General features: G+C 40.3%; 1 protein-coding gene across 3 annotated transcripts in view; it reads left to right on the forward strand.

Annotated features, from left to right (window-relative positions):
* MTHFSD (methenyltetrahydrofolate synthetase domain containing) overlaps nt 1–24,474 on the forward strand; it is a 142,327-nt gene that overhangs the window by 66,324 nt on the left and 51,529 nt on the right. For 2 of the 3 annotated variants that reach the window (XM_086951515.1, XM_086951514.1), the window contains exons 2-3: nt 3,600–3,769; nt 13,915–14,018. In XM_086951515.1, the coding sequence (XP_086807641.1) occupies nt 3,742–3,769; nt 13,915–14,018 (132 nt within the window). In that variant the 5' untranslated portion in view covers nt 3,600–3,741. Of the gene's footprint in view, nt 1–3,599; nt 3,770–13,914; nt 14,019–24,474 lie in introns of those variants that run through there. The other variant, XM_086951516.1, reaches the window with a different exon arrangement.

Here is a 24,474-nt window from a genome sequence, read left to right on the forward strand (position 1 = left end):
TGCAGGGGGAGGCAAGAAGGAGGCAGCAGTAAAGGGAAATTTCGGAGCGCGAGTGAGTCGGGCGGGAGGGGGGCGCGAGTGAGTCGGGGCGGGAGGGGGGCGCGAGTGAGTCGGGGCGGGAGGGGGGCGCGAGTGAGTCAGGGCGGGAGGGGGCGCGAGTGGGGCGGGAGGGAGTCGGTGCGGGAGGGGGTCGGGGCGGGAGCGGGTGTACTGCCCCCAGCCCCTTTTTGCCCCAGGCAACGCTGGGGCGGGCTGCTAGTACTAATATAATAGAGAGAGCCCAAACCTTTGAGGTGGGTCAGCACCAATCACAACACCCAATACAGCGTTGGAAAAGGCAGTTGCAGCAGAAGGACATAGGCTATGCAGACGCCCACCATATACATGTAAAAGAACCGTGCCAGCAAAGTAGTCCCTTGAGGGCGTGTCTGCGTTGTGCTGTGGGCATGTGCTGGGTGCGTGACAAACGCTGGGGGCGTGTGGTACGTTCCGCTGGGGGCGTGGGCGTGTGCGGGGCGCGGGATTACGGAAAAAAGAGCGAGCGTTGTCCCCAATATTTTATTGTTTTTTCTTCCCAGGTTCTGTACATTCCAGCTCCGGGTGTGCTTGCCTCGCGCTCCCAGGGACGTGCACCTGCTTTACTTTACTCTATGGAGGTCAGGCATGGTGCTATTCCCAAGGGCCGGAAGGAGCGCAAACAGGGGCCATTGTGCAGGAAATGTAATCTCGCCTTAACTTCCGGTGACGCCTGAAGCGCACACTGGAGATTTTCCACTTCTGTTGCGCACAGGCCTCGCGCCACGCACATCCGGACACAAGGCCCGCCTCCACGGAAATAGCAAGAAAGGGACTATCCCTCCCCCAGGAATATGTGATGATATTCCACAAACAAACATCCCGCATACCATCACTCCGCAAATTTTATAACGGGGGACTATTACTCCGCAAAGACATCATTTCTAAAACTTTTACAACGCATATGACTTTATCACGCATGCCATTATAACGTAAATGCATGTGTGGTAAAGTCATATACATTGTAAAAGTACATTATTAAAACATCAAATATATGTTTGTATATATGTGTATTTATATATATATATTTGTAGTTTGATTTCTTGTGCTGAATAAATCCAACCCGGCTTTAACTCCCCGCGAGTGCCTGTCTTATTTTTCGGAGCTTTATATATATATATATATATATATATATATACTACCTCGACTTACACCTACTTCGCGCACTCAAAGAACGGGTGCTTTCGCGGGCGGTGTCTCCCGCAGTAAATTGAAGCTCTGACTTGCCTCGTATTTAGAAGAAAAGAGAAAGCACTCTCAGGAGCGGGTTCACAGTTTATTTCAAGACCCACAGCGACCAGACGCGTTTCGGCATTTTGCCTTCTTCGATGGTAAAAGTGCGCATCTGAGGCAGCCATTTTTATTTACATCATCATATTACAATGTACGACATAGAGAGAGGACTAGTCAACAAAGGCATGGGCGCCATCTTAACCTAGTCTTTTTTACTATGCATAAGCATCTGTCTTGACAATTTACAATTGCGTTCATTTTGCAAAAAATAGAAAATTATCGGTTCAGTAATCATTAACGATAATAGAACATTATATTATGTTAAAAATATAATGTCACATAGTAGTTAATAAGGCCCTGAATGGGCTTACAGCCTCTTTATATTCTCCCCATATGACAGTCCTTCAATCTCGCCCCGGATGGGCAATGTCGATACACAATTAATTTTCTTTTTACATCAAACAAATGCCCGCATATATACCCAGTTTTCACATTTCATTTTTGTATATATTTGTATTTTTAAATTTAATTAAAACATTTATTCTTTTAAATTGCATTAATTAAATTTTTTCAATTTATAATTTGTTTATTACCCTTTACACCCTAAAAACTAATCCCACCCTGCTCCCTTTAAATACCCCTGCACCCCATAATCATAACCCACCCTTACTCCTTAAAATACCCCAACACCCTTAAACACTAACCCATCTTAACCCTATAAATATACCCTGTACCCCAAAACCCAAACATATCCCTAAACCCTAAAAATACCCCTGTATCCCAAAACCCAAACCTAGCCCTGAGCCCTAAAAATACCCCTGTATCCCAAAACCCAAATCTACCCCTGAACCCTAAAATACCCCTGTACCCCAAAACCCAAACCTAGCCCTGAACCCTTAATACCCCTGTACCCCAAAATCCAAACCTACCTCTGAACCCTAAAAATACCCCTGTACCCCAAAACCCAAGCCTAGCCCTGAACCCTAAAAATAACCCTGTACCCCAAAACCCAAACCTACCCCTGAACCCTAAAATACCCCTGTACCCCAAAACCCAAACCTACCCCTGAACCCTAAAAATACCCCTATACCCCAAACCTACCCCTGAACCCTAAAACTACCCCTGTACCCCATAACCCAAAACTATATCTGAACCCTTAAAATACCCAAACACCCCAAAACATATACCTCAGTACCCCTAAACATATACCCCTATACCCATACTTACCTTATCCAAACATTAAAAAAAAACATGCTTTTACCATTCATGCATTTACAACGAATTTCGTTGTAAATGTATGCGTGGTAAAAGCATATAAAATGTAATGCCATGCGTTATAATGGCATTGCGGAGTCCTGGTACTTTCGTAATGAAACTATGTAGAGTGATGGTATGCGGAAAGAAAGTTGCGGAATAATGGGTGTTTACCCTCCCCAGGTAAGTACATTGGTGGCACGGCGGCCCACATCTCCAGCAACATACTCATATTTTTAACCACCCATTTGAAAAATGCACAGGTCTCTCTCATTGATGGCCAGCACTGACATACACTTTTAGACACACCTCCCGCCACAAGTTCTAGAGTTGCGAACTTTAGAGCTGGGGAGCTACGTTCGAATCTCGGTATCAGCTCAACATCCTGTGATTCCAGGCAAATCGCTTTGTCTCCCCGTGCCTACCACAAATGAATGTGTTCTTGTGTAATGTAAATTATGCTCATGCAATGTTGTCGAGTTCGCGCTATATAATATTGCAAGGAAAAAATAAGGTAGGGAAACGAGTTCACACACTACTGAACACGCACTCTTAAGTGCATCAGCAGTGCACTGTGAATCGGAGCGTGTCACAGGCCTGTCACAGATAAGAAATGCTATCAAAACGAAATCCTACAAAACAATATACTACTGGCCGGTAGCAATTCATATCCGGACAACGTCGGGACAGGCTGCTAGTGTTAAATGAATGTATTAGTTGCTCTAATTGGACTTTATTTGGTAGTTACAGCATATGGCATTAGAGCACCAGTAGTTACATTCCTGAAGAAGTCCTATAATGTTTTATTTTAGGATTATGCTTAAGTAGAAGAGAGGTTGATTGAATTTGAAACACTAACTACTTATTTTAATTTTATCCGCTCTGATGGATTGGCTTCATTTTAATTTTTGTAGTTTTACCCGTATGTCTTAATGAGGATTGCTTATCAATGTCGTATTCCAGCCATGGTGGTTTTAGTACTTATTGCAATAAAATGTGTTCTTGAACATGACCTATTACTCTGACATCTGTTTCAGGTATTGAACGTTATATTGAACCAAATGACCAAAGTGCCTATTAAAAAGTCTTCCGAGAATCACCGCCCTCCAGTGCTTTTGTACTGAAAGTTCACCAGTGCCACTTCTGGGACCTCTTCATTGACAGTGCTATTGCACTGAAATGCAGCCTGTCATCAAACTGAGTGCTGGTAAGTGTAAAACCAAGAAAACCTCAAACAAATGCTTGTAAAACGTGTTGCATTTTAAAGTGGAGTCCATTAACATATGTCCAGCTTTTTTAGGTCGAGCTGGCGTTGGAGCGCGAAGCGCTCCCGCCAGCGAGTTCTATAGTCACCCTGTTAACTGGCAAGGGAGATAGAGCTGTGCATTCGCGCTCCCGCCAGCGAGTTCTATAGTCACCGTGTTAACTGGCAAGGGAGATAGAGCTGTGCACGAGCAGCTACTGGCCTGTGCACGAGCCGATTCAGCTCTGTGAACGCGCACGTCTCCGGAAGACGTGCTGCGCCCGAGCCGCCTCCCGCTTGTTCATCCCACTCAGAGCCCTACCTATGTGGTAATCCGGAACCAAAGAACCTTTAAAATGACCAGGCCTTCGTAGGCACACAAGTGAGAATGTCAAAAAATAATTAAAAATGCCAAACTGCAATCTCTATCTTTTCCGCTAGATGGTGCAGTTTCACTGATAATATGTATTGCACATGTTATGATGAACTAAGGAATTTACAAGTATCGCGGCCCTGGCAAAATAAAAACGGTGACGCTGCGGCGTGACGTTGGTTAAGTCTCACGCTTCACCTTTGCACTGATTATAGGTAGGTATGTGTCTTTACAGCGGAACACGGGGCAGATAATTCACTGTGCGCCATCAGCTGTCAGATTTGCTTTAGTTTGGCAGAAGGCTCTGTAGGGATATTTGTACCAATCAGAAAACAAGCATTTGCAATACAATAGGTCTCGCATTATTAATGTTTCAGCTATTGGTGTTGCATTATTTAGCAATGCCAATAGCTCAAACTTAAATAATGCGAGACCTATTGCATTGCAAATGCTTGTTTATTTTATTTATTTCACGATCAATGTTATTAGGGTATTACATGATTAAAGTACAGGTAAAGTTAAGATATAAGGAGTAAAAACAAGTTGCTATGGGGATAATAATATAAAAGACAGTTCAATACAATACTTTAGTTTTGGTGAGAAGAACTGCATGTAATGTAGAGAGTGTGTGTAGGTGTAGATTGTATTTTGTGATGATGGGTTGAATTGGTGTTTGTGCAGAGGATTTCAAGGAACTGACTGGTAGGTGGCAATCAGAAATAGGTTACCCCTGATAATCGTATGTTTTAGGATAGGAAGGAGAGGATAGAAAAAAGATAGGTCAGGCAAGAGGAGAGTGGGAGTAACAGGTGAGGGGAAATATGTGTGGGGGTGTCACAGAGTTTGGGGAAAGTGTATTCTGAATAAAAATTTCTAACTGTGATCAGATTTGATCTCTTTTACTTGAGTTAGTCTTTAGGTATGTGTTCCAGGTAAATTTTATCCATTCCCACCAGTTGTGTGGATTTAGTTTGGATAGATTCTCCCCTTTGGAAAGAATGGCTTTGAGACCAGTTGATGCAAGAATATCCCAAAGAAGGCAGCCTTCTTAGTTTAGCTTGTAGTGCATGTCCTGGGGAGGATACCCAGGGAAATAGAGGCTAGAGTTGGTGTCGATGTCAAGTTCAGAATTTGTGATATGGTTTTACCTATTTCAGCCTAAAAGTTTTTAGAGTAGGTGCAATCTAGTAGCTTATTGATTGTTTCTCGCAACTCCTGCTTGTGTTGGAATTATTCAGGCCTAGTTTAAATAGTTGATCGCGGGTCCAGGGGGTCATATGCACCACCCAATATTTACTCTTTTCTTAAGCGGGTGTGATTTTGTTTGAGGTAAGGTTTGCCCAATTGTATGGCTAATTCAACGGAGTGACTGTAGAGTTGTTAGTGTCATAGAGGAGTGATTCCCATTTGTTTTGTATTGATTTCATTAGTGCAGAGGTGGTGGGTGATAGGAGGGAGTAGAGTTTGGAGGCTAAGGGGCCCCCTTTAGAGTATGAACGTAGAGTAGTAGGAAGGTCAGCATTCACTGGGATTTTGAGTCTGGAGATAATTACTTTAATTTTGAAAAAGTGATAGAAGTCTAAATCATTTAAGACAAATTTAGTTTGAGTTGAAAGAAGGGCAGAGGGCTGTGGGGGGAACCAAGGTCACCTATGTGCAGTATGTGCTTTTGTGCCCAGTTCTCTAAAAATATTGTTTTTTCATCTAGGTTCAGGTATTCATTGTGCCATTATGAGACTAGAGTGGAGTATCAGATTTTATTTTCTAGCTTGTTATCAATTTTGTGGAGAGCTTGTGCTGTACTAGTGAGAATACTTTTTGAGTGTTCTGTTAATATTTTCATGGTTGTAATGAAAGAGATAAGGGAGAGAGGTTATGCTAGTGCCTTTTCAATCCCAAGCTATGAAGGGGAGTGGAGAGGAGAGAGAGCACCTTAGTTTTGTCTTTATTGAGACAATATCCTGAGACCCGGGCATCGCTGTTTATAGTGGACATGATGTTCAGTGGGGTTATATTTGCTTGGGAGGTAAATAGGAGAATGTTGTTGGTGTAATCTGCCACTTCCTGCATTCCTGCTTTGATGGGGATGCCTGAAATGGAGGGGTCCTCTCTGATTTGTATCAGAAGGGGTTCCAATGTTAAGAGGAATAATAGTAGGGAGAAAGGGCAGCCTTGTTGGGTACTTTGCTGGAGGTCAACGGTATTAGATAGGCTACTGTTGATGCTTGCTCTGGGTTCTTTGTATAGGGCGAGGATCATTTTGATGTAGTAAGGACCTAGGTTGAAGGCGGCGAGAGTGGCATGGAGGAAATGCAAAGAGACCTTATCAAAGGCCTTCTCCGTGTCCAGAGCTATTGCAAAAGCAGGCAGATCAAGGTCTTGAGCTTTCTCTATTGTATGGCTGATTAGTCTGATATTATCTACACTAAATCTCCCTTTGATGAAGCCGGCTTGGGAGGGATGTATTATTTTGGTAAGTACGAGTTTGTCTTAGTGCAAGAAGTTTCACATATAGTTTGCAATCTATATTTATTAGGGATGTAGGGCAATAGTTTTTAAGGTTGGAAGGGTCTTTCTATTCTTTGGTAATGACTATTATCATTACCCTTCCTGATGTACCTTTAATAGCGACGGTGGAGGAAAAATCAGTGAAAAGGTCCTCTACGGGGCGATTAAAGAGGATTTCTACATTTGGTAGAAGGATGCTAGGAAGCCATCTGGGCCTGGAGCTTTCCTAGGTTTGTGTTTTTTGATTGCGTTTAGGATTTTGCGTCACGGAATAGGGCTTTCTAGGGAGAGTTTGATGTCCTCATCTGCTTTTTTTATATTAATCTCTTTAAGGGAGTCTAAGCAGGATTCATATGAAGAGTCATTACTTTTTGCATAACGTTCACTATAAAAGTGCTTAAATGTAGTTAGAATATCTCTCTTTTTGTTGGAGGATATTTTTTGTTCGAAATAGAGGTTATTCTAGGTTTACCGTAGTTTTGTTTTAGATAAGAAGCTAGTATTCTACCCACTTTATTTCAACCGCAAACTTTGATGTCTTTGTTTCTTTGAAATAAAAGGTGGGCTTTTTGCTTAGGATTCTGTTGTATTTATACTTTAGTTTGGTCAGTTGTTTTAGTTGTGGAAAATGTAAGGGATTTTTCTAGTGACTTTATTTGGTGTTCCAGTTGGTCGAAGGATTTATTATCTTGCTTGCTTTTCTTAGACCTTAATTTAATCATGTGGCCTCGAATTGTTGCTTTCAATGTTTCCCACATTATTTGAGGATTAGAGACCGAGTCTTTGTTGAGTTCTATGTATTGTTCAATTTCTTTTTTGCTTGACTCCTCAAATATAGGGTCTACTGAAAGGAGGTCATTCATTCTCTGTATTTTGGGTGTAGGCTTGGCACAAAAGATGTCACAGAGTAAGGAAATGCAGGCATGATCGAATACTAAGATTGATGCAATGATTGGGTTTGAGGTAGCTGACACATGTAAATCATCTACTAATATGTAATCGATATGCGAGAAGGAGCTGTGGGGATGTGAGAAGAATGAGTAGGCTTGCCTGTAGGGTTAAAGAGTCCCCAAACTTCCTTTAGTTTGTGTGCTCTACAGATGTTTAGCATTCGTTTGTGAGACTTGTTGGGTCTAAAAGGCATGGAGAATTTCTATCTAGTGTGCTGTCCTATGAGAGGTGGAAATCTCCTCCTATAATGAGTCTGCAATGGGTAGGCAGAAATGATAGAGTTCTGCTAAAGTTAGTCCAAAAAGTTGGGATATCGCTATTGGGAGCAAAGATATGCACTAGTATAAGGTCAGTATTGTTTTTATGTAGTGTAGTGATAAGCCATCATCCTTCTAGGTCAGCTTCAGATGAGGTAATAGTGAGGCCAGAGGAGATAGAGATGACCATAATTAGGCAAAATATTTACATTGCAGGGGCACAGGATATGTCACCCACCCAGGATTTCTAAAGTAGGAGAAATTCTTTTAGGGCGACTTTCATCTCGTTTGAGTGTTAGGTCATCCTTGAGTTGATGTTTGTTGTCTAGGATTTCCTGTATTTTTGCAGGGTTGTATAAGCCCTTAACATTAAGAGAGATAATCTTTAGATTATTCTTGATGGGGCGGAGTGGATTAATTTAGAGCTGACCCAAGTATCTGGCAGGGAGCAGTGGGTGGGAGGTGGGTAGAGAGATGGGAGGAGATTGTGGCTGAAGAATGAAGGGGATGAAGGGGGGGATTAGGTGGCCTACGGGGTGCAGGAGAGAGGTACAGAGTAGGAGGTGGAAGTAAAAGATGGCAGGAAGGAGAACGAGTTTTATATGAAGGAAGAAAAAGAATAAGTTGAGAAAAGGAGGTAGGTAGTGAAACAGTAGTGTCAACGGATGTATCATATGTCTGGACAACCTAAGGAGGTACCAAGTGGGCTCAACGCGAGTATTGGAGCCCACTAGAGGAAGAGCCTAGAATCAAGGAGCTGAGGGACGCGCCCATTGTCAAAGTATAAAGTGAGTATTCAATAGTATGGTGCACACACGGAGCAGTGTGCGTATGTTATTTAAATGAAAGTGAGGTACTGAGTTTGATAATGAATGATCAATGTGAGATGTTGGGCAAACTACGAAGGTTCAGAGTGAATCTGCGATACTGATAACAGATTGCCCTTGAGTATATTAGTGTTATTTGGTGAGGGCCAGGTAGAGGCTTGTGAGGGTAAGGTAGATAAAGGGGTATCAGTACATCAATTGATGTTATCGGAAAATTGAAGACATCCATATATGTATTTTGCAATTGATATTCAAACATAGAACTATAACTTGATCCACTTAGGCAAGTAACTGCATATACCTAAGAGGGTCGCAGTTATATAATCATAAAAATACCTTATTGTATAGACAAAACGTCAGTAGTGCAGCATAGCAAGCAGAAATCCTAAATTATTATCAAACTTCTAATGCATTATTAAGGCACCATTAACTTTTTCAGTTGCCAAAATATCAAGATGTCTAAGCGTGCTGTTTTTAACCGATATTTAAACATTGACTTACAAACATAGAGCATAGCTCTTAGACCACCTAGGCAAGTGACAAAACGCACCTAAGATGACCGCCATTACGTAAAAGAGAAACATACAGTAATATGTGAGAGCCATAAGTCAGAAGTATAGTGTAGTAAATCTAAAAACACATAATATTAATGCACAATAACAATATTTCACAGCGCTGCGTTGGATAAAGCTAGATTGGGCAGGGCAAAGTTTAAGGGAATAAAAGTTAGGAAGGAATATTAGCAGAGGAGAGGCCTACATAGGGATTAATTAACTGATTGCTCATCATATCTAATTTACTGTGACTAGCGAAGCTTGACACAAGTCTCCATAGATTAAGATATCTGAACAATGAGGCCGACTGGTTAGAAGTAGGAAGTGTTACTTGAGGGTGGGAATAGAGAGGTCTCCTAGAGTAACTGTGATCGGGGTTAACAACTGTTAGTGGATGGATCAATTTGTTCCTTGCACAATAAGGAGGTGCTTGAGAATGTTGTTAGAGGAAGGTGCTACGAAGAAAGATCTACCGGTTGTAGATAGTAGGTGTGTTTAGTAGTTGTTTGTTCTTACTAACTCTTGTTAGATTATTTTCGATAGCAGATGATCTATGAGGCATTCCGACGATTGCTATATTCTGCTCAATCTACTACTTCTATGCATTGTTCTGACATAGAGCTGCATTCCTGCTTGCCTGCACCCAAGTTCTTCATGTCCTAATTTAAACACCCAAGCTTTTGGTATTTAAGTCCGAGGCCTTCCTATTCGTGTTATCCTAACTCTAGCTTTGCATAAATTATGATTTGTACAGTTTGTGTATGTGTACTGACTAGTACATGTTTGTGCCTCCTTGGAAGTGTTGTTTTAAAAATGTAAGTCCAGCTAACATTCAGATAACAATTGGTAAACAGAAAGTGTTGATTGTGCAATGAAACTGTTACTTGTCTTACCCTATGTTCATTGATATCTTAACTAGTGAGCATGAAAATGATCTTCACACCCTTTTCAGTGACCACTTGTACTTTACACTGGTTCAGCTTTATACACAATGGGGAAATAGTAATTGCAGTTTTAATTTCAGATCTGACGTACTCCTCTCCATGTTGTATATCCAAAAAAAGAGCAAATTTGAACCCATTCACAAACTTGTTTTGCAGAGGTTGGCACATTATCAGCACAGGGTTCAATCTGTCTGTATGCACCTCCAAAAAGAGTGGACCATAGGTACATCAATGTCAAGCAACACTGCCTAGTCTTACCTCACTTAGACCTCAATACTAGAGGGCATGGAGCTATTGCGGACATCCGAATGGTATGTTGTTGTTTTTCACACATCGACTTCAGATGCTGTATCTCAGTGTAAAAGACTTGGAAAAATGTAACACTCGTCACGCAGCCTCTGATTCCTGCATGTTATTTCCCAAAATATAGTTATTCCTGTTATTTCTCTGTCCCTTGGATTATTGGGCCCCCTATCGCAGAAATTCCAGGTATTCGTAATCAAGGCCTAGGTACTCTCCTGGAACAGAGTTTTTTAATTCTTTCCATTCTGGGTCACACTTTCTCAGCCTGTTGTCTTGGACTATCCAGCTCCTCTTTCTCCACAAGTCACCGCCACAATAGTCTCAAGGAAGCAAGATCTGTCCTGCCTTATGGAAAGATGGTAGCCTAGCAGAGCTTCTGTCCCTGTCCATGCGTCTGTCCAAGGCTGATGCACAGAGCAGAATTGATGTCCAGGTGATGCTTTGGACATCAATTTATCAATACTGTCTCAATAGGGTCAATATTTATCCTCTTTTAGTGGACAAGGTTGGAAGCCAGAGAGTTCCAGAGATATGCAACTTATCTTTTTAATGTTTTCTTTCAATCAGGGAGAAAAGCACATCCCTCCCTTGTGTCGAGGTTTAGTGGGTTTCTGGAGCAGTGAGTCGCACATTAGTATCAACTGGCAAAGTTCATTTTAGTTATCAGCGTCAGACAGAGCTCCAGAGCAGGTCACCATGGCTAAATGACAGCCAGCAACACAGTAACTGGTATGCGGAGTAGAGAGTTTCACTGAGGCTGAGAATACTTAAAAGAAAAGCAAAAGGCTTCCTGCAGGGAGACCACCATCTTAATTGCAGAGTAAATGTTGGCTTTGCAATTGCCCTTTCTTGACCAGAATTGTTAGCTATGTTGTGGATCATGTGACTTACCTACAGCAGGTACCTTTCCTTCAGTGGCTGGAGTTGATTTAATCCTCAAATTGCTTGCTTCATGATGTTTCTGTCTGTGACCTGCTGGATTATCTCTGTTTCAGTGTTGCAATGTAGTGGTTGTTTGCCATTGAGCATATCTCTAAGGAATAGACTGTGTCAGCAGCATTGACCCATGAGTGGTTGGAGTGCTCTTATGCTTGTTGCTTTCTGTATTACTCACTTTGTAATACAAATATAATATTTCTTCATGTTTGTATTCTTGCCCAGAGTGGATTGGCATTCAGGATATTCCCACATGTCCAGAAGCTGATAACTGTTTAGAGCAGCACTTCTTAAACTTTTGACTTAAGTGGACCGCCACTGAATCATTCTTTGAATCTGGGGACGTCCACTGAGTCATTATTAGAAGCCAGAGACCCTGGCCCAAGCAGTTTCTATGATTTGAACCTCAAATTATACACAAAAAAATACAAAAACAAGTAAACATCAAACAAATGGTCAAATATTGAAATAGTTTCCTTAATTCATAAATATTGAAAACGTTTTCAAATTTGTAATTTTCCTCATTTATATGTATATATCACTTTAATATCATTTAATTTTGTAAGAGTTGCGGAGCCCAAAAGTAGTCCTCGCGGACTCCAGTTTAAGAACCACTGGTTTAGAGTATGAATTGAAAGATTTTCTCCCAAAATGAGCTGTTTGTTGAGGCTTGTATATCCTTTGATACCGTGATAGACAAAGGGACATCTGTGTTTCTAATTGGTTGTGAGGAGTTTACAATTGATTGTCCCCGTGATAAGGGCCGAGCTACGTATGTCGTGGATGTGTCTTTTCACTTATCACATGGGCTTTCGGTTTGCCTGTAAGTTTCAGTAGTACCTTGCAGCAGACGTTAGTGATACACCAGACATGTCGGAGGTGACTCTCTTGTGGGACCCCATAGCATAGAATCCTAATGAAAAAAGAAGCCTATGATGTGGCTCATGCAATGTTTTACAAGGGGATTATGCTGAAATTCACAATGTTTGGAGGTTGTTTATGATGTCCTTGGTGAGCCTGAATCAACTCTATAGACCCATTTTGGTGAAATTTGCCGCAGTACTGAGTTTTGCATGAAACCATTATTTCTGAGAGTTCTCCTCCTAGTTCTGATGTCTCTCATAAGTATGTGTGCTAGTTGGAGTTACATGTGTAGGGGTTAAATCTCTTCTTTTGGGTTTTATTATTGTCATCATCTAGATTGCTACCCTCAGCATGTTTGTTATGCTGATGTCGGCTGTGCTTTTATTGTGCATAAAGGTGTACAAGAGCCTGGATTTCTTCAATATGGGCGTATTTTTATAGCCCCATGATTGGTGTGCTCCTTTCTTTGCAGGATTCCTAAATTTCCATGTGGTGTGTGTAAAAGAAACGTAGAACTAAATTTTTCTGTGTTGGTTTTTCCTATTTAATGAGTTTTTTTTGTGGGTGTAAGCATTTGGTCAGTATGTCGTAAAAAGTTCTATTAATTAAAAATAGTTCTACAAGGTGGTGTGATGATGGAATAGGTTTACAGCTATATTACTCAGATGTTTTGTTTGTGTTTTTGCTTTCTGTGTTGGCTATCTGTACCTTGTAAAGTAATGCAATTTCCGGACATTTATGATTTTTAGGTATGATTAGATCACTGACTCTCAGCAGATGTAGTGCCCTCTACGTACTCAAGTGGCACTTCCAATCTGAAGATAATCTTTTATATTTTTTTATTTTGATAGAAATGGACAGAGAAAGGTGTCCTGAAATCTGTGTTTTGGTGGTATGTTTTGCTTGATTTGTTTTAGTTGAAAATTAATGAAAAATCGTGTAGGAGGGATTATTTTACGTGTTCCTGATCTACATAATTTGTTGGTCACTTATAGTCCGCAAAGCATTTGTTAAGAAGGTTGAGCAAGAACGCCATGGCTTCTCCATTAAAAGTAGCTGTTTGATACTGTGGGTTGGACCCAGGACTGGTAGGGGAGGCATTGATGTATCGTTTGAGATCATAAACTAGGTAAATTGGCTTCCCTTAGACCAATAGGAATTTATTTGGGTCGACAAGATAGAGACCCTAGTTTGAAGAGGAAGTCTAATGGACAGTGGTGCTTCAGCTAAGAGGGAAGATTGTAAGGAGGATGAGGCTGGCTTGAGGATAGCATAAAAAGGCCCCAGTGGCAAAGTTGTGATTGCGGAGAAAAAAGAAGCTTGCATTATTCATATGAACACATTGCAAATTTTATTAATGTTGTACATGAGGTCTTAACATCATACTCCTGTCCTGCATTAAAACATTTTAAAATAAAAAAGTATATCATTTTGGGGGACACATAACTGTCCAGATTTATTTTAAATGTAATGTCTTCTGTGGCAATGTACTAGGCCTTAAATCAAAATGCTATTTTGTAAGATGTAAATACTCGTGTCTTAAAGCAAATATATCTTCTTACTACGTGCATGTTTTTATCTTATTATGCAAGGTGTTTCTAAATGGGATATCCGTCAAAAGGTTTGGGACTACATTGAAGAAAAGAACCTTGCTGATTTTCCAAGACCTGTTCACAACAGGATACCAAATTTCAAGGTACATTGCAGCAATATTTTAGAGGTTGTCGATAAAACATAGTTGTGAGGATTTCATTGTGACATGGTCAGCTCAGTATCATATCTTGTTGGTAATTCAAATATTATGTGACCATAATTTTTCATTCCATATTTCGGAATATCCCAAATTTGCTTTTAACCTGTAAAGGAAGCCTTTCAACAGATGACAATATTTGGTACAGAATGTATTTATTTAGCTATTTATTAATTGGTCTTTATATATCGTGAGCAAGATCCAGTGGGAAAGAATGTGCTTCAAATAATAGCTGTTTCGAACAAGTGAGAGGGAGGGCGTACCTTAAGTTTTGAATGTTCTATCATTTGTGGCATAGCCACTGTTCAACCTTTTAGTGAATCATAACTCTATTTTAACTTTGCTGTTTTATTGAATTTAAAAAATGTTTGTTAAGCTTACAATACCTTAAAGGTTAATGTGTTGTTTTATATATTTAGTCCATCCTGTCTATGTCTGATGGTGTGTGGGCATCTGATGGTGTGTGTGGTCATCTGATGCTGAGTTGTTTGGGTGTCTGATATGTATCTTGGACCGCCTGATGTGTGTGTGGGTGCCTAACAGTGTATTTTTAGTCTGATGGTGGGTATGCAAGTGCCTGACTGTGGATGTGTGGGTGAGGGATGCTAAGTTTGTGGGTGTTTTGTGTGCATCAAACTCAACACTTTATTATTATTAACAAACAGTGGTTCAGCACTCTAATTTAGTAATATATTTTATAAATTGCATATGAATTCACAAGTAGATTTTTTCGTTGGCAAACACAGTGATGACTGTGCATATGTATGCAACAGATAGACAATATAAATGTCACAGTTTTCTTTCTTCATTAGTTTCTATTAGTTCTCTTCTTATGAACAAGGTACATCAATGAAATAAAATGCAGTTGCTGATGCGTTTTGTCCACACAGGACTTCTTCAGGGCTACAAAAGATACACACAACACACAAACCAAATTTACAATATGTACATTATGAGAGAAACATATAAACATGTTAAAAACAAATGACACATACTGAATCTTGTAACAATATTTGTGCAGACCCCAAAACAGATCACCATTTTAATTTTCATGTGGTACAACAGTACATAATATTAATCTGTAGTTTCCCTTTTTTAGTGGTAGCTTACAAGTCTTTCATAAAGTTCATGGTTGATAAACTTATTTGATTTCAAGCTCATATACCAATTATCCTTCTATAGTTATTCTACAAGAGGCAATAGTGTAAGATACAATTTGATGTTTCCTATCTGCTCCTAATAAAGAGACATTACATTGAGCATACCTTCCAACATGAGATCTATCGGTAACACAGTAAATTATTCCTTTAAGTGTTGCACACTCAGATAACGTTTCTTCAGTTAGTTTGCATTACATCAGTAAATAAGTTGTCAAGAACATAGACACAGCAGGTGACCTACTAGGAAAGGAATTTTTAACGCATTGTTTATGACTGGAGTATGTTATTATTAAAATTGAATGATAGAACCAGTGTTTCCCAATGATGTTTATTTTAAAAAATGATACGCGCTAAAAAAGAATTTTTATGCATTGATTTTGACCAGAGCTTGTACAATATAAAAAAAGAAAATGAAAGCGCCTGTGTTTCTCAAAATGTATTATATTTTAAGGAATGATACAACTCCTCTTGGTGAAAGTCTAAACTCTGAAAACACAAAAGTGATAGAGGGTCCAAGGGATTTTATAGACTTGCCACGGATTAAATCCCCAAGTCCATATGATCAAAAACAAACAGATAATCCGGGGTCTGATATATCAGATTCCAACCACTTGCAAGGGTTTCTTTACTCTTTATTCTTACCTATAATCTTACATATTTTCTCTGGTTTACTCTTGATGACAGAGGTGTGTAGCCATCTTTTTCCTCTAGTAGGCAACTGATATATCAGACCCCGGATTATCTGTTTGTTTTTGAAAGTTTAAACTCTGACAAAGGTGACATTTTTAATATTGGGCTTTTTTCTCTCTAATGTGATAAATCTTGCTCTTTGTATATACTGTAAATTCATGATGAATAGATATGGTTTTAAAATACTCATTTGGTATTTATAGAATTTCTATGAATTAACTTAAACATGGATATTCTTGAATGCCAGTAAATATTAAGGAACTGGTGAATCTCATGCATAGTCTGAAGGTATGCTCAATGTAATGTCTCTTTATTAGGAGCAGTTAAGAAACATCAAATTGTATCTTACACTATTGCCTTTTGTAGAATAACTATAGAAGGATAATTGTTGTATGAGCTTGAATTCAAATAAGTTTATCAAACATGCACTTTATGAAAGACTTGTAAGCTACCACTAAAAAAGGAAAACTAGATTATTATTCATTTTATGTACTGTTATACCACATGGAAATTAAAATGGTGATCTGTTTTATGGCCTGCCCCAATATTGTTACAATATTCAGTATGTGTGATTTGTTTTTAAGGTTTTTATATGTCTCTCTCATAATGTAGAATTTGTAAATATTGGTTTATGTGTTGTGTGTATCTTTTGTAGCCCTGTAGAAGTCCTATGTGGACGAAACATGTCCGCTACTGAATTTTATTTCATTGATGTACCTTGTTCATAAGAAGAGAACTAATAAAGAACTAATGAAGAAAGAAAACGGTGACATTTATATTGTCGATCTGTTGCATACATATGCACTGTGATCAATGTGTTTGCCAATAAAAATATCTGCTTGCTGAATGCATATATGCAATGTATACAACATATTACTAAATTAGAGTGCTGAACCACTGTTTGTTAATTTTGATTTTGAAGGTTTCAATTTGGAGTAGAGAGGGTCTGTATTCCAGAGTTTGTTGCACAATTGAGAATATCTTACTTTCTCCCATAATTGTTGGCAAGTGCTGTTCTCTATTGCCTCAAACCCTCTGTTTCTTGTTGCACATTTTATTATTATTATTTTATGCATTTTGCTAAACTGCTGTTAGCTTGTAGTTAAAAGATTTGATCCCTCTTTGCGATACCCATGCCCCCCCCACTTCTAGCATCCAGTCATTCCACTTTCTAGATCAAATATTGATTGCATAATTATCAAATTATGGCAGTAGTTGCTAAATTAACCAACTGCATTTATAATTCCCCCTATTTGCCTTTACTTGTAATTAACCAGTGAAAGATGAACTGAAGATAAACTAAAGGTGGGTCTGGCCTATAGAAAGTGCAACTGCACCAATAGGTTATTTAAAACCAAAAGCAAAAGCTTTTAGTACCGTTAGCAACCAATTTCTGTGGGCAGTCACTGACTTTGTGCAAAGAGCATAAGCATAAACTGGATAACCCAGTGCCTACATCCTTGTTGCTATCACAAATGCCATCATTGTGTTTTGACCTAACACATGTAACCTTATAATAATAATAATACACATTTTATGGAGCGCATAGCTACTCCTGTGAGGAGTGTCCCAGCGCTGAGTCGTCGAAAACAAGCTGAGGAGACATAGGGGATAAGGGGGCCGAAAAAAGCCAAGTCTTAAGGTTCTTGCGAAACTGAGGCTCTGACAGGGATTGCCTCAGGTGCAGCAGAAGGGAATTCCAGAGTTTAGAAGCAGGAAAGCAAAAAGATCTACCGCCAGCGCATGCTTTCTTGACTCTGGGCACTAGCAAAAGTAGTGCCTCTGAGGACCTCAGGCACCTTCTAGGAGAGTATGGCTTGTGAAGAGATTGTAGATACGTGGTCTCAGTCTTGCTATGGATCCTACAACAGTAGCATAGGGCTACTTATAAACTCTTGTTAGGGAGATTGCTATTCTAAACATGTTATAAAGTGTCTTGTGCTTCAGATTGGATCCAAAAGCAAAAGACACACAAGTGGATTGGATTGGATCCTTCCATGTATGGCTCGAGACCATTGTTTGCTTTATTGGTAAGATGGTTGGATTTTAACTAGCCATATCTGGTTATGCACATTGGTTTCCTGAGCTTCTCCTTAAGTTGATTGTACTAGTCCCAATACGGGCAGGGTTATCGCATAGGTGATAGAATCCCATTTCCAAGAGGGCATTCTTTACATGTGACATGCACTGATTTGCAGTATCTCCTTTGTTGGGTGCCACCTCCAACTTGGATGTGAAATGCACTCCAGCGTGTGGGTTCCTGCGTAACTGTACCCAGAAAAAGATCGGGCAGAAAGAGGACTATGTCAGAGATGGGTTTAATATCTAGCTCTTCATACAGAGACTCCGGGGGGGGGGTTGCCAGTTCGAAGCTGAAGAAGACATCTTAAAAAAAATATTTTTAGTTATTTATAGCTCACTGGCCTAAGTACAACATTAAAGGTCGGCACTGCATATAGTTAAGGCAGATGGGGCAGAGTTTCTTGAATTTTAGTCTCTTTGTAAAGTCATCAAACAAAATCATCCACTGTTCGTACAGAACTTTGATTGTTGACTTGAAGTGTGAAGCAGGAGCTAACGTCAGAAATACATCACAATTACAGTGAATGCAATATGACTCCACAAGAACGACAGAGAGAAATGTGTCCAACCTTAAAGGTTTTATTCATAAATTTAGTTCAAATTACAGGTTGAATCTGTCAGTAATACTAAATGAGAAAATATGGTAATAATATACATATTCAAATGTTCATATAGTCTAATTTTATACATGATCAAAAAGAATATGCAAAATAGAATGAAATACAGCCAGCAAAATATGACCCAAGAAGGTTCCATAAATAAGTTTATCTATTCCAAATAAAGTATCGAAAGTGGCAAGGGGAAATTCTATGAGGAAGGTGTTGGCATCAGATAAACTAGGTTTAATGTTCAATAGAAAAAGTCTGAGCATTCAGGCATGAAGCTTAACTCTCTGGGCAGGGTAAATCAGCAGAGTCTAGAAGAGGTGTTCTCTCGGCAAAGTCAGGATAAGGTCTGAGTCTGCTATTTTAAAAGCACACAATTAAAGCCTGAAAGAAGTTTTGAAAAGGCTTCTTATCTTCCACCTAACAGACAAATAAAACAACATTTGTCTTGGGGAAGAGGTAGACTCTCTATTTCCCCAGCTTCCATCAAGGAAGCAATCATCTGAATGGCCTTGAATGCCTCATCAGTCCTGTCTGCCTGGTACAGGCAGCCTCTGCGACCTAGTCAGTCTTGATATCCGAAGCCAGAATTTCATTAAAACGTTTAGTAGTCTGCTAATCGAATACAATGCACAATAAACCTATTCTAAGCTAACAGGTCGTATGATAAGACACCTGCAAAGAATAGAATGAAACAAGACTTTTACAAAGCATTTTATGAAATGTAACCTGTGCGCTGAAGCTTGATTGCGTGTCAGACCAACACTAGATTAATACAGTTAGTATAAGTGACTATATCAAATGCAAATTAAAAAGCTTTCATGAAGAATATATTTTTTATAGTTCATCTATATATATGGGTAACTCATTAAAAGGCATATACCACCACTTACTACATTTGAATAAAAAAATGCACAGAGATTAATACAGCTAATCGCACATTATGTATATATTTTACACATAAAGGGTTGTGAATTAAATTATGCTTATCTAAGGCATCTTCCTTTGTCTGTACAATTTGGAGAATCATGCTTACCTACCAGTCCTCTTCTTGCAGCTCCGCACTGCAGTGGAAGTTTGTCTCAAAACACTAGTGGCGTTCACTGTATGAGAAAAGTAATTATGTTTGCAGGTGAAATGAATACACATATAATCAAAATTATTGCCACATTTGAGAGGTTGGTCTTTAACCGCAAATAATCTTTTTCAGATTCTTCATTAGCAAAGCTTTTGTTTTTGCAACATTTGTAGTCTGATCCCGTGTCATGCAATGTTCAACAAATCTCCAAATTAATGTATGCATAGAAAGCTCTGTCCGAAAAATCAAAACGGTGTTGTCCGCAAATAAAATAACAGGAACTCTCATGTAATAGGTACACTGGTGTAATCTTGAAGGTTTTGGGAAACTTTCCCTTCATTCTCCAAATAGGCCATACAGCACTTGAGCAGCTCTTACTGTACATAGACCCCTCACAGCGGCTAATTATGATTTTTCGATACTCTTACAACTTACTAAAAGCAACATATTGTGCCTAATGGACAGGTCCAATTCTTACTTCAAATTTTATGTATATTAGAACTTTGTTTTACATGCATCTATTTTAGGCACATCCTATGCAGCTACATTGCCCGGCCAAAGGTTCCAGTTTCCTATCTAAAGCTGGCTTGCATGTTGGACAGGATGGCTTCCAAGTCAACTCATCCCTGAAGGTGGCTTAACAAGACTCTGGCAAATACCTTGTTGACTCCGTCCAGTTTTGACATTTACCTACAGTTAGGTCGGCTGCCCTTCTTGCGTAAAGATAAAATCATAGCGGACTGACAAGATTGGGGTGTGTCACAAGTGCTGCATTAAAAACCATATTAAGAACAGGTGCCAATAATTCAGTACATGTGGTTGCTTGTTCCTCCTCTGGGGTCAGTACAATCAGGGTAATAATATAGTCACCCCCTTGAACTGCTGAGCTGATAACGGAATTGAGTTTCTGTTCATCCCTGCCTGCTAGGTAGAGTTGCTGAGGTAACTAAATTATTCATGTGCTCCTGTGCACAGAGGGTGTTTGTTTTTATGCCCCTAGAATCCCCCGTAAACCATGAGCTACAAGTTCCCAGGCCTCTTTATGCTTTTTAGGTTTCGCCTGGCGATCCGCTGTGCAGCAGCGTTCGCGCAGGCGAAAACCTTTGTTTACAAGTATGGGGCTTTGTTCCACCTCTCTGTTCCATTGGCTAGCTCCATAAATGGAGGCTAGCCATTGGAACAGAGATGCGTCACTCATTCCCCGAGCAGATTCGTGGGCGTTCCGGCGATTTTTACTCATCCCGCCCATTTTCGTGCGTCATGCAGCGGTGGGCGGTTGTTTTTTTTTTCGTATCGCATGTTTGTTTCATTACCAACGTGTGCTTTGCAGGGGTGGGCTGCGCGATTTCACATTCCAAGAGTTGCTAGCAGGTAAGCGGCATATTTTAATACTTTTTTTAATCCCGTTCCCGCCTCCACTCCCGCTGTCCGTGAGCCCGTTCCCGCCGCCCCACCTCCCGCTGTCTGTGTGCCTGTCCCCGCCCCCCCACCCCATGTCTGTGTGCCCGTCCCCGCCCCCCCACCCCATGTCTGTGTGCCCGTCCCCCCCCTCCCGCTGTCCGTGAGCCCATCCCCCCTCCCTGACAGCCTCACAGTTGACCTGAAGCTTGGGTATATCCCCTGCGTGCTTTTACCTACCATTGAAAAGGCTGATTGGCGATGGACTGAGGGCTGCCATATGGCCATTGGCATTACCACGTTTTTAATCCACGTTTGTGCTGAGATATACCGGTGCTTGTCTTAAGTACTTCGGAACAAAGCCTTCCAGGAGCTGTTTGTCGGCAACCTTTGCAAGCAAGCTGCCCGACACTCTTTCTTACACACGTCCCCTGAAGCACTCATTCACGCACTTCTCTTTCTGTCTCTTTCACGCACACTCCCGCTCAGACAATCATAAAGACACACTAACACGCACTCTTTGTTTGTTTCTCCCCCTCTCTCACTATTTCCCATGGTTATTCTTTCTTTGTTCCTCTCTCTCGATATGTCACGCCATTGCTTATTTCTCTCTCTTTCACACAAACATACACACACACTCGTTCACACTGGCACTCCCTCACTCTTCCCTTTGCTGTGCCTTCCACTTTCTCTTTTGCGATCTCTTTCCTCTAGACTCTTTCTGCCTCTCTCGTAGTCTCTATCTACACTGTCCGTTCACACTGTTCGCCTCTGACTCTGCGATTTGCTGGCTCGCGGTGTAAAATGTGCTCGCCTGCCCAGCCGTGTTTCCCCAGCACATGCCAAGGAGAGTTTGGCAGTATGCAAGTTACATTTCATCTCCGAATCTGTGTTGCCCCCATCTTGCACTTTCAGATACTCGGTAAGAATTGCAAATGAGAAGCTCGGCTCCTCTTTTCCTCTCCAGTACAGATGCTCCCCACAGCCCTACCAACCGAACTCTGTTTGGATCCCAGTATCACTTCTATCATTAACACACAACTCGGGCACCAAAATAGACACAGGCTCTTCCCTACACAATTCATTAATTCTTTTTGTTTCACCACGATAATAATAAATACACAATGTTGATCATGCTAAAAACATTTTCAATTAACTACTGTTTAAAGCAGACCACATGAGTACTGGTGTCCATGGAAAGGGAGGGCAGCTGAGACTGGGTGCTGCAAAAGATGCTCTGGGTTAGCGAAGATGATAAGCTACTTTAAGAGGGGCGAGGATGGGAGAGAGGATGTCTCAGCAGCATTGACACTGACAACAGTGCATCTAACTTCAGAGAGGCTAGGGTAATGACCTCCACCCCCTCCGGCTGTACTTTTCTGGCATCAGATTTCTGTGTTGGCTTCTTTCTATCTCTGTCTCCCGTTTGGCACTGTACAAAATGTTCTCATAAAATATTGATGGTTTGAACAGTATTTTTTTATTTCCAAAACGATTCTAGTCTTGTTGATGCAAGAAAGAAATGTGTTGTGTAGTTTGTGATAACTGGTATTAGAAAAGAAGGTTTTCAGCTCACTTTGTCCCTATTATGCCTTTTTGTGAGGCCGTTTTACGTGTAAAAAACACAAAATTAAAGTTTTATAGATGGTGGTGGAAATAATTTGTGCATATTGGAATTTCTTATTTTGAGTGGGGTGTTTGGCTTTCTAAAAGTACCATTATAACAGTTTTTTAGACTTGAAAAAGTATGTGATAGTAAAAAAGATTTAATTTATTTGCAAATTGTTTGGAATACCTAGAAATGCTATTTGTAATATTTACTGTTTCAAATGGTGTATATACATTGTGTTACAATCAGAGGATCTTTAGTCATTTACACACTCGCACCCATTGTGCTGCAGTGTTTGAACACTGATTAAGTGTTGCTATGTGATCTGTGTTGTAAGTGGGTAATCCTTTAATAATAGTAATTACATAATACCTTTTTATAGCTCTTCATGTTGCAACTCTGCCATTTTTAAGCTCTGTAAAAAATAGGTGTTGTTGTCCAATCTAATGGTACTCGATTGAACTACCCCTGAAGAATGGAAGGCTGAGTTGGCCACCATTTAAACCTATGACATGCAGGTTACTGGAGATGTTTTATTTTTCATTCTCCACGATACATATTCCTCCTCCATCTTCATTCCACGCTTGTTAAATCACTTTCGCTTTGCTGTATTCTACCGTGTGTTAGATATTTGGTTTTTGAAGCATCCCCAACTTCCCACCTCTTTCCAAGAGTTTGACAAAATTCATTTCCTACCAAATGTTCCATCCCTACTTGACTATAAAACTCATAATTCACCACCACCGTGAAACTATACAAATTAATTGACAGGGTGGGTGTGTGTGGCTCTGGGTGTGTGTGGTGGCTCTGGGTGTGTGTGTGTGTGGCTCTGGGTGTGTGTGTGTGTGGCTCTGTGTGTGGCTCTCTCTGTGTGTGTGGGTCTGTGTGTGTGTGGGTCTGTGTGTGTGGGTCTGTGTGTGTGGCTCTGTGTGTGTGTGTGTGTGGCTCTGTGTGTGTGTGGGTCTGTGTGTGTGTGGGTGTGTGTGTGTGGCTCTGTGTGTGTGGCTCTGTGTGTGTGTGGGGGGGCTCTGTTGGTGTGTGTGGGTCTGTGTGTGGGTGTGTGGGTCTGTGTGGGTCTGTGTGGCATTTGCCAGAGATTAAACTATTGGCATTGTAAATGACAATGCCATTTATTGATCTGTTTTCAAAACCAACACATAAATACAAATGTTGTCATTTACAATGCCAATAGCTAAAAACTTTTCAAAAGGCGAAACCATTGCATTGTAAATGCTTGTTTAAAGGAGCGGCCAATTTAATTTGTCCCACAGGCTCTGTTGGGCTTCAAGTTTGTTTTCTAGGTTTCTATCCAATCAATGAAAATGATTTCACTATTGGCGCTATGATGATGTACCATAAGAGCAGGAGATATCTTGCACTTGTTTTTCTGGTATTCTGCATCTAGCAACCCCTCACTTATTATAGGCTTTACATACCTAAGGGGTTTTAGACATGGTCCAATAAATGGATTCATTGGTAGTCATCTGCTCAAAAAGGCTCAGGGCGATTCCTTCATCCCCTTTCCTAGCTGAAAGTGTAATATTGAGATCTTTGGTTCGTTTTTCCATCAACAAGGGGTCCAGTCTATTGCAGTTCTCCATTTAACTACACTTCTGTGTGAGCAAAAAAAATTGTATATGATCAAATTGGAAGTCTCTTTTGAAGCATGATAAGGTCTGTTTTAGATATTAGTGCTGTTACTATGGGTCACTGGAGCTTTCTAAACGCAAGACCACCTCTGTCTAGACCGGTGGCCAAGCTTCAACATTAACTTAAATGT

This window comes from Lissotriton vulgaris, unplaced genomic scaffold (assembly GCF_964263255.1).
Source record: "Lissotriton vulgaris unplaced genomic scaffold, aLisVul1.2 SCAFFOLD_4168, whole genome shotgun sequence".
Taxonomy (NCBI): Eukaryota; Metazoa; Chordata; class Amphibia; order Caudata; family Salamandridae; genus Lissotriton; species Lissotriton vulgaris.